This window comes from Ambystoma mexicanum, chromosome 14 (assembly GCF_040938575.1).
Source record: "Ambystoma mexicanum isolate Mex_15411 chromosome 14, UKY_AmexF1_1, whole genome shotgun sequence".
Lineage (NCBI taxonomy): Eukaryota > Metazoa > Chordata > Amphibia > Caudata > Ambystomatidae > Ambystoma > Ambystoma mexicanum.
This window is the reverse complement of record NC_090940.1, coordinates 544152308-544166198: the sequence shown is the minus strand read 5'-3', so window position 1 is coordinate 544166198 and position 13891 is coordinate 544152308. Positions and strand designations below refer to the sequence as shown.

Sequence of the window (13891 nt, the reverse complement as noted above, 5' to 3'; positions counted from 1 at the left end):
GGTTCTTTGTGTGTGATTTTACGTAGGCATGGATCTGTGGCGCCAGTTGACAGTCGGGCATGCCAGAAGATGGGACTCACTAATTGGATGGAGCTCCCAAACCTGTGAAGCAGATAACTTCACTTCTTGGGTTGAGTAATTGTCCCTGATTAGATGGGACAGGGAGATTTTGCTGCAGCATATTTTGTCTTGGTAGAAATCATCACATTTATTTACCACAAATTGTGCTGCCAATATATGTAGGGAGTGGGTTTAGGTGAATAATCAATGTTGGGGAGTTAAAAGGGGTGCAGGGAACACCCCCTGCATATATTTGCAGCAAAATCGTCCAGTTGAAAAAAACAATTCAACAAAATCGCAAAGAAATCGTCCAATAAAATCGTCCAATAGAAAAAATTCAACAAAATCACACAAATCGCAAATAACCGCTTAGATCAGGGTGTCTTTGCCTACTACACTAGGGCACCTGTGCATATGTATTCTTGCATGCTGATGCCAACAAGAAGGTGCACCCGTTCGGCGAGTATTTCAGACACATTTTTGGTAATGATCTAAAACATGCATTGGAAAAGCCAACGGGTTTGCCTTGTGCATAGGTATTAGATGGGCATATGCCGGGCACTGCCATCATTTGTTATGTTCATTTGCTCCAAATCACCACTGAAGTAGTTTCAGAGCACCTGGGCTTGTTCATGGAGAGGTATACTGTGCCCCCGCCAGGGCTGACTGTCCAGGCCTTGGTCCTTAGTCTGCTGGAGGAGTGCAAATGAGCGAGGGGGAATATAAGAGGATGCGGAAGCAGGAAATAGAATGCAAGGAGGGAGGGATGCAGCGGGGGAAGGATGCTCTGTGATAGCGTCGATGCGCGTCCGTCCTGTTAGGTGGACCATGGTTCTGCTAAAGGGAAGAGATGGTAGGATTGTCCGAAAGTGTTGAGATCATTTGGCTATTTCTCCAGGACAGATTTGGAGAATTGTAAGTAAGTACACAGTGTGCTGTTTTGTGGCTTATTTGCCCGTGTATCTCTATGTTGTACCTTACGTCAAACTCCGGCGTGTCCAAGGGTGTCTTAGTCATGGGTAGACTGTGTATAAAGGTGAATGTTGTTAACAGAAGGTAAAGGAATCGAGTGGTCAAATTAGGAAGGTCTGGCACCTTGATATCTGAACCTTTATTATTAACAGTGGGTTCCATGCCGTGTTGTACTAGACTTTATTTTAGGTCATGGGGGTGCCAGACCTGGGAGCAGGCTAACCTAGTATAGTAATGCTCAGCCTCCTATAGTGAGGAAATGAAGCCAGAGCTCCCTAGGCAGCAGATGCTAATCAGACTATGCGAAAGATGGAGATGGTTGTGCAACCAACCTGGGTATGCAGGGAGAGAAGGGCCAGGCGTTTGCACTTTTGTATGCAGTGTCAGACTGGCACCTTTTTCCCTCAATTTACGGTACTATGCTTTGACTCTTAGTGACACGCTCTGTAAAGCATCTTTCTGATGCTTGTGAATCTGCTTAGAGTCACATGCTGTGCATATAGTCTGATATCAAGTGGTAATCGCGGAGTATTGCATCTTGTCTTTCGAGGATCGAAGGGGGACGTCGACATGAGCATGCTTGCAACACTATCCCTAACGCAGGCAATAGTAATGGTGACCTAGGCAGCTTGTAAACCTGGGCATCCTTTTAACAACAACATTCGGGAGGGGTTTGTGTGGCAATTATGCAAGTTTGCAATGTTCACAACTCCCTGAAAAATGAGCAAAATTGCATTTTTGTGCATGTCGCCTTTACGTTATGCTGACAGCAAAGATTTTATACTGCGCCAAGTCACCACCGCAGTCGTCCCAGAGCAGGCCAGGCTTCTGGTTTTGTGCATAGTGTTCAATGACATGAACACTATCTTTGACTCAGCAGTGGTCCTACATTTAAAATTTACATAGGGCCAGGGTGGTCTTGCGAGCCTGCGCATGTTGAAAGTATGAGCAAAAAAACACAGAATGCAAAGCCCTTCTACATACTCCTGCCGGCCACGAATGGCCCGGTTCCGTAGATGGGGAAAGCCAGGTTTTAATCCATGGCTGCTCTGGGAAAAAAGGCCCCGGACTGAACTTCCTGGAGGCCTTCTAGGGCCTTTATGCGGATGGCAACTGTGGTGTGTGAGGCAGGAATCCCCCAACGCTTATGCATTAGTTATTCTGCATGTTCTATGCTCTATATATCCTACTCGACCTGGGCTGCAGTGGCCTTCTCCTGGAGACCAACATGCACATTGTGGGTCAAACAAGGGTTTAGAGGATGGTTACCAGGTTACATTGACAGGTCACTTTGTATCCCTGTCTTTTTTTCTTTAGTTTTGTGTATAGTGGGGGTGCTACCTTTCACCCTATGGCTGTTTCAAGGCGTTTGAACATTAGACATTAAAGCAAAATGACATAATGAAACATCACTTAATATAATCCACAACCTAATCAGCTGGTATAAACAGAGACCAGCATCATTCCCCCAAAAATAAAAAAAGAAGGGGTGGCTAAATGCATAAAAATAAAAATGGAAAAAAAGCAATACTCACACAGATTCCAGTTAACATGCATTTAGCTTTGGGAACAAAATGCATAGGTCTCACCCAAAAAAATTACACAACATGTGTCTACAGCTTAAACTATGATATGGCGTAGCATAACATAAAACAGTGTAGCAGACCAAACTTAAGCAAGCACATTTCAAATCAGGGCATATGTCCAGGTTCTACTGCCATTTCCCAGCGTTGCGCATGCTTGTGACTTGGAAGTACCATTATGGCTGTGCCTGCAAAAATCCCTATTCATTGCGTACACAAAAGCCACAACTGTTTCGGCACCAAGAGTGTGATAACTACAAACGTAATTTCTTATATTTTTAAATCCCAGCTTATAAAAGCTAAGTAGAACTTGAGTTTATTTTATTTGTGAATAAATGAAGTGTTAAGATTTGATGGTAAGGTATGATTGATTTTAACTCTTTTTATCAATTCTAGCCTCTATATTTTTAGGGGTTTGTTTTAAAACTGGCTATACTACACATTGTTACAATATTACAAATGGGCGTCTTGTCATTAATTGGTTGGACCAAACACATTCTGATTTTAATCGGAATATGTTCAAATCTTTATGTATATAAATATTGTATGAGTGCTATGACTGTTTTTATACGTCTTGCTTTTGTGGCTAAAGCCAACAATAAAGTGTTCAACAGCACAACTGTTGGCTTTGCCAAAGCTTGCTTTTAATAGACTTCAGTTCAAAGGACAGATGCAGGGACACACTCCATATATAAATCAAGCAGCTTAAGGGACAATTACTTAAGGCATTTATATTAGACCTGTAGCACATTTACTGCTGCAATTAGGCCTTTAACGCTCAGAAGACTCTAGAGAAATAACACTGGCAGACTCTAAAAAGCACACCCTTAGAAGCACAGCCTTAGAGAGCTTGCTCAAAGAGCTCCCAGCAGGATGTGTTTTGGGCAGGGAGCGGAATGTAAAGGGTGGGAATAGCCATCGGATTAGCATGGCCACGGGCATTGAATAGGGAGATGAATAACAAAACACCAGCCAGCTGTGTGTCCCTCCTCACACCTCATCTCTCTCGTATCTGTACTCCAGTGTAATAGTTGGAGCTCACAGGCGGTGCTCAAGTGCCACCTAATAGCCAAAACTAAAAAGGCTGATCTGCTAGGAGTTTGGTATTTTTACTACATTTCTCGGCTTACCTTTATTTTCTTTCACGGTAAGGAGACCGCATTCAAGTAATTGTAATTATATGGACAGTCAGTGTTTCTTGGAGTTCTGAGTAATTGAATTTAGTGAGAGTTTGTATTTCCCTGTTTGGCCTGAAGTAAGAGGTAATGTGACCTGAATTCAGCAATCAAACGGTCCGATTCAGGATGCAAGCATCCTTGTTTATTACAGCGGAAGTATTTGGCCACCATGGTCCGATTTGTATTGTCTAGGCCTTTTCCGCATATATTTCTCATCAATGTAGTTTATTATGATTTTATTTGGATATTTGTGAAGCAGACATATTGTCTAGTGCAGGACTCTGCAACCTGTGGCTCCCCAGATGTTTTGGACTATAACTCCCATGATCCCTCCCCTTTGATTAGGTATTGGACAAAATCAATGAAAACAAAAATGCTGAATGCGCTTTTACTGCGCATTCGGCTTGTGAAATAAAATCGGCTCCCATAATGCCGAACTTGGGCAGCAGGGATTGCAGGGGTGTTCCCCCTCCCTTTGTTTGGCGTTATGGGCTTTGGGGTTTGCAGGGTGTTCCCCGCTTCCTTGACATTGGAAACAGGGAGCAATAAAGCAAAAGAAAAAAACAGAAAAAGGGACTCTGCTGCGCCAGCTCGGGCCCACGTTAGTGGGAGGGAACTGACGCTGCAGGGAAAGTGGAGAGTGTGCCGCCGGAAAGGTGAGTGGGGGAAGGGAGAGGAGAGGCGGGATGCAGGGAGGTTGATATATGTGATCACCGCAAAGCGTGTTTTTGGAATTCAATATTTTCGGATCCGCTGCGTAGTAATCACATAGATCCATTGATTATGCTCGCTGGGGCTGATGGGATTTGTAGACCTTAACATCCCGAGAGCCAAAGGTTGCAGAACCCTGCTGTACCCTGTTGCAACACTAGATGGCATGATAGAAAGGGTAGACATCAGTAAGACTGTATCACACCTATATAGTAAAATACTGGACATCAGATTGGGGTGGGCTGAGTCATCCCAGAGGAACTGTGAGGCATCGCTCTGGGATACTACACCTGAGGAAATGTGGAAATATTGTTGTGCTCAGACAAGGAGAATTGCCCTTAATTTTTTTTTTATTTGTTTTCTTTTTTTTATTTTATTGATTTAGCTGTTATATACAACTTTTCAATATACATATTCCAACAATTTTAAGGTAAAAACAAATGACAATTCATTTTGAAATTCTCAAGCATCCAAAGTATTATTTCTATTTTTAACAATTGCCCTTAATAGCAGGTTCAAGTTGATTCATTTTAAATACCTTCATCAATATTATTACCCCCCCTGTGAAGTTGCACAGATTGGTTCTTGACACCCCGGAAGAATGCACCCGCTGTGCCATCGTACCGGCAGATTGTGTGCATGTAGCGTAGAACTGTTCCCCAGTGTATCGGTTTTGGAGGAGGTTTTTGATACAATGGGTGATATCATAGGGGAGAGGATGACACGAGAATGGCCTTATTAGTGTATATCAAGCAGATTGCTGGCCGAACAAGGCGATTGGCTGGGCTGTTGCTCCTATTAGCTATGAGGAGAGTGGCGATGACGTGGAGCAGGGCAGGGAGCGCCCAACTGGGACAGTGGAGGGAGGACATTCTTTATTGCAATGAGATGGAATTGGAATATGGTAGATGGGCTCTTCCAGATCTAAAGGCATCTGGAACCCTTATAAACAATATATTATCCGACAGGCCCGAGATCAAGAGCTTGAGGGTGGAACTGATGTCCCGGGAGGATAGCTCAGGGGCAACGTGCTCGCCTTGGAAGCAAGACGACATGGAGCAACTCAGGTTCGATCCCCGGGTCCGCGCTTAGAAACCACTGGGTAATAAGCGTGTTATAAATAACCTTTAATATCATATTGTGTACCGTTGCATATGGGGACTGTGTGTGGAAGTAGGACGTGCATACAACTGCTGAACTATGGGTAAATGACGACGGGGCGATAGGGGTGTTTTGTATAAGGTGACAGGAAACGCGATTGTGGTGTGTTTTATGGGGTGGGGTAGGGGACATGCTTTCTTGAACCACCGTCGCTTGTTGTTGTTGGTTGTTTAAAACACCAAAAAAGAGTTTTAAAAAAACACTGATAGCCTTTTGCTGTGTTGTTTAAACACTTCAGCCGAGTGGAGAAGAGGCCGCTGTAGTCTATATCTTCTCCTAGCAGTGCTTCATTAAGTGAGCTGCATTGCATTTCTACCACAGCTGGCAATGCCTTACATGTTCTGCATTACACTTGTTTTCTTTGCTACTGAAATACATTTGCTTCGGATTTCTGGATGTAAATACCTGCCCAATGGATGATGAGACCGCTACAAAATGGCAGCCCACTTATGATGAGACCTATATAAAATGGCAGCCTACTTATGATGAGACCTATATAAAATGGCAGCCTACTTATGATGAGACCTCTATAAAATGGTGGCCTACTTTTGATGAGACCTGTATAAAATGTCAGCCTACTTATGATGAGACCTGTTTAAAATGGCGGCCTACTTATGAGGAGACCTGTTTAAAATGGCGGCCTACTTATGATGAGACCTCTACAAAATGGCGGCCTACTTTAAAGGGAATACTTTTTGACCTAGGGGCAGAGGAACAAACAGTCTGTGCCAGTGATTGATAGACTACAGTGCCTCAAGTGGGCAGTACTAGGTCACACATTCTGACCATCCCTGAAAAGGCTCCCCGGCTTCCTGCCTTCCTCATGCTGGGTTGGACATTCTGGCTTCATGTATTTACGGAACATTACTTTAGCGGCAGGCGGTGTGTGCTAGCTTCATAGCTCTGTCCTGAAAGGCTGTGGGCATGTTTTCAGCCAGCCTCCACTTTTCCATTTCAGCTCAAGGATCTCTGCTGGCCGGCAGGTTGTGGTGAAAATCCTAATATTGCCATTAAGGGGACCATTACCTTACCAAAGCCGGTGCATTTCAAGTCTTCCGTCAAGGAGGGGACCATGGTAAGTGCCAAGAGACATTGTGCCTTTTTTAATGCATTTTATTATTCCTGTTGGTCATCCAGTAGGAGCCTTTTAGGAAAAGCTGGGGTACTGTATGAATTGAATGGTCCAGAACAGCACTAGAGGCCGGAACCTTGACCTAATGTAAATGTTCGGACAGCAGGCACAGGGTCACTCTAGGACTGTGGCTTTTTCTGTCCCACATCTCTGTGTGCCACTCACTAGGGCCATCTCCATTTTTTCCTTTGCTTTGTTGACCTTCTTGCCCTGCTCAAGTCTGAAGTCGTTGAATGCATTTTTTGCTTGCCTTGTGTAGCACTGGCTGCTGATTTCGTGCCACCTCTGAGCGCTGAGGTGGGGGCACAGTGTGGAGAATGCACAGTAATGAGGTCTTGGCATGTAGATACATTGGCACTGTGCAGCAGGGGTTTCCAGGGGTCTGAGCTCGCCCTTTGTAGAGGCAAAGCTGTGGTTGCTTGCCTTAGGTGTCTGGCCGGATCTCTGAGATTACATCTCTGAAGTCTCAGCTTTAGTACATTACAAAGTGTCAATTTCTCGGTGTAATTCAACACCAATTTCATTGTAAAGTGAAGACGGAATATAAAGGTAATTTTCACTGTCTTCAATTTCAGGAGCAGGGAGGGGAGTCCTTTTTCAAGTATTCACCCGCCCCGCCCCCTCCCAATCCCGTATTGCTGTAGCACAAGATTGTCGAACTCCAGGCCTCGAGGGCCGGAAACATGTCGGCTTTTTGTGATGCCACTCATAAATATTCATGAGATACATTTCCATACAATGATTCTTAATGTATGCACATTTCTTCTTATGAATATCAATGAGGGATTTCCTGAAAACCCGCCAGGATTCCGGCCCTCGAGGCCTGCATTTGGACAACGCTGCGTCTAGCAGCTCCTCCCCCTCACCCTCATCAACTCACTGTGTCCTTGCAAACATCTGGAGGCCCCATGCTCCTTTCTGCAGCCATAATTTGCAGACTGGACGGCAGGTTGTGGATGGAGACGAGAGTGTACAGTGGTAGGGTTCCGTGTCATTTCATCGCAGGATGTTTTTTTGGGGGTTTTTTTACAGCTGATTTTTTAATGAAAAAAACTTATTGAATTTTCTTTTTTTTCTTTTTGGGAGGGTTCCCCCACCAAACCGGCCGTCCGCTTTAATTTTGTTCCTATTCTCGAACACCCACACCCGATATATATATTTGTCTACCCCGCTCCTAAATATTCGATGAGTTTTTTTGTAAAAAACATCCCGCGTTGAAATGACGTCGTACCCAGTGGTAGTAGCCTTTACGCATGACTCCATTGGAAGCTCTATCGTCCAAGAGGTTCTGAAATTGTCAGTGGAGCTTGAATTGAACATATTTACCTTCTGGAGTTCATCCACAATCCCTATGGCACTGCTATTGTATTGCCATTTGTAGACTGGCCGGTGACGTTTGACAACTGCACATGTGCCCACTCGGAGAACTCTACCCTATGTATTTTCATTGACACTTTGGTAGTCTACAAGTATCCTCAATGTACAAGTTTAACAAACTGAACTATTCAAACACGTGGGGTATTGGCCCAGCTATCACTTGGGGACATTGGATAACTTGAAGGTTTGATTAATAACTCACAACAAGATAACCTAATAGTTTGTACGTATGAAGTCTAGACAGACAACTGGTTATTACTTTCTGTTAAATCCCCATAGGGATGTGTGTAATAATAATTCCGCACAGCGCCCTTCACTTGACATATAGCCGCTGGCACAGGTCTCTATTCTCTTACTCTGTTTTATTTCCCCATCCCCTTCTCTCCTGATGTCACTTCCCTCTCCTCGTGTCATAACCACTTCTACCTCCTCCGACATAACAAGATGGTCGAACCCTACATGTGACATACAAATAACAACATTACAACTTCCCCCTGTTTAACCAAAAAAGGTCCATGTTAGCCAATTTCCTAAATCCGTGCCATTGGTCTTCTCCTGATTTGACCCGGCAGTTCCTTGAGAAACAGATGTCGGAGTATAGGTTTCCAACTCTTCACCTCTCAATGCTTCACTGTCTCCCAAGTACGAAGCGTCAGAACCACAGTTTTCCTACAAGTGGATAGTCGCTTGCTCTTCATCCCAATCGCCTCCTGAGACGATCACTGTAGGTGGTGACTAGCAACCCTATTTCCAGACCACCACCAATAGCTTTGGATGAAACGATGTAGTATACTTGTTCGTTCTTGGCTCTCACACCAGCACCCGGTCACCTATGTCAAGAGTTGAGTTATTCACCTTCCGTTTCTCGTCAGCATAAGACTTTTTATCCTTGAATTGTGCATCCTGTTCTCCCAAGAACGTCCATAGTACTTAGGTGGTGTACCCTTGTCCTGATGACCTGTCCAAACATGACTATGGATGGGCACTTCGCTGTGGTACTCTGAGAGGTGCTACGATAGTCTCCCAGGAGTTGCTATAAAAGTTGCTCAACAGTCAATTAGTTAAGTGTGAAATTTGCAGTGCTTTCCTGATGTTTCCGATGAATCCTTTAGCTGTCCCATTTGCTTGCTGGCCATAAGGGCGTGATTCTACGATGTTTGAATCCCAGGTATTCCGAAAAGATCTTAAAGTCGTGGCTGGTGAACGGGTTCCCATTGTCTGATTTGCCAATTCCCTCCATATGCAATGACTATCTTGTCCAACGCAGGTGGCCGCTGCGGACGTTAGTATCTGCATCTCTGGAAAACTTGAATATTCTTGCATCACAATGAGGACATACAATCCTCCATCTCTTGGCCCAAAAAAGTCAACAGCGACCTCCTCCCACAGTGCCAGAGGAAGGGGTGTCATCTGTAATGGTTCATTCCGCACCTACGTAGTTATTATGCAGCAAGTACATAATTTACTTAGTGTGTCCCCATTTGTTTTGCATGCTTCCAGTGACCTTTCCTCAAGGAATCTGAAATGAGGCAAAAAACGGGGTCCCAGTCAGATTCCTGATGTAGCACGTTCAGATCCAAACCAGCTGGCTAGGCTCGAAGAATCACAATGCTATGGGATGGCAAGAGTGAAGATCGGCCGGATTTACCCCCTTCTCTAGCCGGTGAATGATGCAAAAATCCTCAACTTGAGGATGTAAACCCCAACAAGCGATCCTTGGGGGGCATGCACACTTTTGGATTTCCGTAAATAGCAGGGCCTGACGGTCTGTCATGACGGTGATTGCTTTCCCATAAAGAAAAAGATGGACGTGTTCACATGCCCACACCACTGCCAACCCCTCCATTTCCGTTTGCGAATATGCCTGCTCGGTAAAGGATAGGCTACAGATGGCATAAGAAACAATGTATTTCTGTTGTGGGGTTGCAGGATCATATTGTGGCAAGATGGCACTTAACCCGACTGGGCTCGCGTCAACCGTCAGCTCAGTGAGGCGTTCAGAGTTGAACTACGCCATGTGGTCTGCTGACGTTATTATTTGACATATCACCTCAAACGTGGCTTGACGTTTGGGGACAAATGGCATTCTGCATGCTGCTTCGTGAGGTCATGTAGGGGAGCACTAACAGGTGGCGAAATACTGGATATAACTCATGCAGCAACGCGCCAGTCCCAATAAAGATCGAAGGTCTAATAATGTGGCAATTCAAGGCAATGCTGACTTTGGAGTGTCAGGATCAGGTCTCATTCTGTGTTAGGAAAATATATGCCCAAATAATTTGAGCGTTCTTTTCTGCAACTCATATTTTTCTCTTTTTAAAGTGATGTTAACTGCTTCTAGAGCCATGCATATCGCGGTAAACATTTTATCATACCGTTCAGGTGGCGTGTCGAATACCAGAATGTCATCATTGTAGTTAATACAGTTAGGGATATGTTTTATGATGTTATGAATTTCCTCGGAAAATCTCCCCTGCTGATGAGACCCCGAAGCGGAGGAGTTTATGACTGTATAGGCATAGATGAGTGATGAATGTCATTATATAGCGTGACTCTGGTGCCAGCTGCAGTTGGTGGCATCCCTTGTTAAGATCTAATTTAGAGAATACTGCCATCCGATTTAGTAGGTGGATCTTGTCACTAATCCAAGGTGCTTGATGACTTTCTGTCTGAATGGCCCGATTTGGTCATCTCATGTCTACATATAATCTAAAGTCTGACTCTTTCTTGGGTACTGGGACGATGGAGGCACCCATGACGTTGGCCCAGTCACTGGCTTAATAATGTCATGTTTGAGGAGTTTATGCAGTTCGTTTTCCACCTGCCGCTGGATGTTGACGGTTATTCCCTGATAATGTTGAGCAACCGGCTGCACTGATTCATCTGTGTCAAGGTGCATTTCTCTATCCTTCAGCTTCCCCCGCCATTTTGAATAGCAATGGGTATACGTGGTCCGTCTTCTCCACTGTATTTAAGTACTTGTGTGCCTTGAGTTTGTCCATGGCTGCCTTGAAACTGAGAATGCACCCACTTTCCAATTCAGCTTCTAAGACATGTACGTGTATGTACGCAAGTGTGTTTTGTATCGGCACATGGCTTAAGAATTATCTTTGCATGGCAGTGATGTCTGCAACCTGTATGGATCAATGCCAACTTCTGACGGATGCGAAGGTGGCGACTTTGGGAGGCCGTTGTATATGTCCTCACTGATGACATTCACCATGGCTCCTGTGTCTACTAGAAAGTCATCAAGGTGATCCTTGATTTGTAACAGAAGTTTGAGGCTGTGTTCCAGTGCTGTGTTAGTGGCTAATCCGAACACATAGGGTTTTTGTCTGTGGATGTCCTGAGAGGAGCTGGACTCGCTGTCTGATTACGATCGCTCCTCCAGGTATGATAGGTGGAGTTGTGGTTTTCTCCTGTGTTTGTCTTTCACGGACCGACAAGAGTATGGTAATCTTTTCTCCGTTACGGAGAGTGGGCCTCATACCTGGTATTCTCGGTCGGCCACCTATGTTGCTTTTCTCTATGCTGGGATTACGGAAACATAGGTGCCCTAGCCCTGTCTCTGTACCTTGATGACGACGGTGCCACTGACCTCAGATGGTGTCGTGTCTCGACACGTGGCATACAGCCCTAAAATCGTTTCCCCACCACATACGCAACAGAATAGTCCTATGTCTAGACAAGCTCCCTCGTGGGGCAATTTGTACCCACATCTGAAGCAGAATTTGTCTATCTGCTTATGCGAGTGCTATAACGACGCAATATTATTCACTGACACCGGAGGACTCGGTTGCACTGGAGCTTATCCATGGACACAATTTGCAGCTCAATAGCCATCTCAGTCCATGCCAACATCAAAATGTCTTCTAATGATTTTCTTTGTTTAGCAATTTCTTCCTGAAATCCAACAATTCACAACCAGGAATGATCTGCGAGCGGAATGCCGCCTCATTGGATTATCTGTGAAATGCACAGTGTTTCAGTTGGGCACACAACCGCATTACGAAGGAATACTGTCTTTCTTTTTGCTTGGAACGTGAAGTGGAAAATGTGTCATTCGTAATCCACATTCTTGTGTGGGGTGTAGTAATCTGATGGCGCTGTCTGAAGGTTATCAAATGTGTGAGTAGTGTCCTCGGAAAGTTCATATATCATGTCCTGCGTGGATGACCCTACTGCCAATGTACGTAAACACTTCTTCCTATGATCGTCAAGTTGACCCAGCACATTAATGTAAACATTAAAAATCACACAGACATCTCACCCACATTGGACCCAGGTTACTGGTGTCAGTCAGGTCAAATTCGACCAGTAGTGCAGTGACGGCACGTCATGTGACCATGGCTAGTGCATGCTGGGCGACGATCTCTCCACTGTGACCGGGATGTCCTCATGTGACATTTTTTTCAGTCGGTGACTTAGCAAAGTTGATGTATGGCAATGCAGTGTCCTTATTCTTTTCCCCAGGGGTCACTGTGCATTAATGCTGCACTCTCACTAATGGTCCTCCTTCTTGCCCCACTGATTAATGTGCCTCAGTGTCAGACTCCCAGCAAAGGGTTCCTTGATCAAAACAAGTCTGTGCTGGTGATAAGCAAACTCTGCTTGTACCATTGCAGCATGCCACATTTACAACAAGAACCTGTCAGTCCCCTCCTCGACTCCACAGGCAATCCACCAACTTCACGGAGCACGCCCGTCGACAGTGAGGGAGGAAGCTGCTCCATCGGGTGGGTCGTCCCACTCCCCTCCAGGAAAAACGTCTCGGCACAAGCTTGGTGGCCCTAGCTGGGAGTAGCTGGGTCACAGGGCGTGCCGCTGCAACATTCTACCAAAAACCGGTCTATTTGGAGCACTGTAATGATTGGGTAGGCACCTCCACACTCATCACCAGTGTTAAACCTCACAGGGATTCATGTAATAATAATTCTGCATGGCGTCCTTCACTTGACAAAAAAGTGCGGACACAGAGTGCAGGCAAACATGTCTTTATTCTCTCACTTCATTTTCCTTCCCCCTCCCCTTCTCTTCTGATGGATGACCGTTCCCTCTCTTCGTGAGATAACTACTTCTGCCTCATCCCTCCTAATGAAATGGTTGCACCTGCAAGGGACCTTGATGAATCTGGACAATTTGTCCCTTCTCCCCAGAGAGGAGCCACCCCCTCTGAGGCTCCCGGAGACCCTCCCTAGGGGTCTGGACAAGTGGGAATTCAATTGGAGTGACTCCTCTCTCAGGGAGAAGGACTCCCAGTCCAATGAGGACCCCCCTGAAAGGACTACATTATTTGCATACATGGAACTAGAAAGAACTGACTGTTCTCAGATTTTTACTACAAGTACCAGCAATCCTCCTTCCATCCTATTGGCTTCAGGTAATGCTGACTGTTATCCGAGGACTGCCATAAAGGAAGGACACACACACCTTTTTTGATTGTGATGATGTACATGCACGGAATAAGAACTGTGAAAGGAGAGAGACTGGAGAAGCTGTGCCCGACACCTACGCAGGGAGGAGAATCCACAGTACGCAAAGGCGAGCCTCTGGGAACACGTCCTGTAGGGGTGGAGCTAGGCACAGCTGCGGTGCCAAGGATGGCTTAGCAAAAGCAAAGCCCGCGGGCTGGACACTACAACGTGGGTAAACTGACCAATGAGGAGACTCTGGTCATGAGAGGAGCCTAGATTGGAAGCAAACCGTCTTTTCTGGTT

The 13891-nt window shown here is 45.3% G+C and overlaps 1 protein-coding gene across 3 annotated transcripts in view; it reads left to right on the top strand.

The window, feature by feature from the left end:
• Positions 1 to 13891, top strand: part of TC2N (tandem C2 domains, nuclear) — a 305672-nt gene that overhangs the window by 129680 nt on the left and 162101 nt on the right. For all 3 annotated transcript variants that reach the window (XM_069637839.1, XM_069637837.1, XM_069637838.1), the window contains one exon: positions 6624 to 6740. In XM_069637839.1, coding sequence (XP_069493940.1) covers positions 6624 to 6740 — 117 coding nt within the window. The remainder of the gene's footprint in view (positions 1 to 6623; positions 6741 to 13891) is intronic.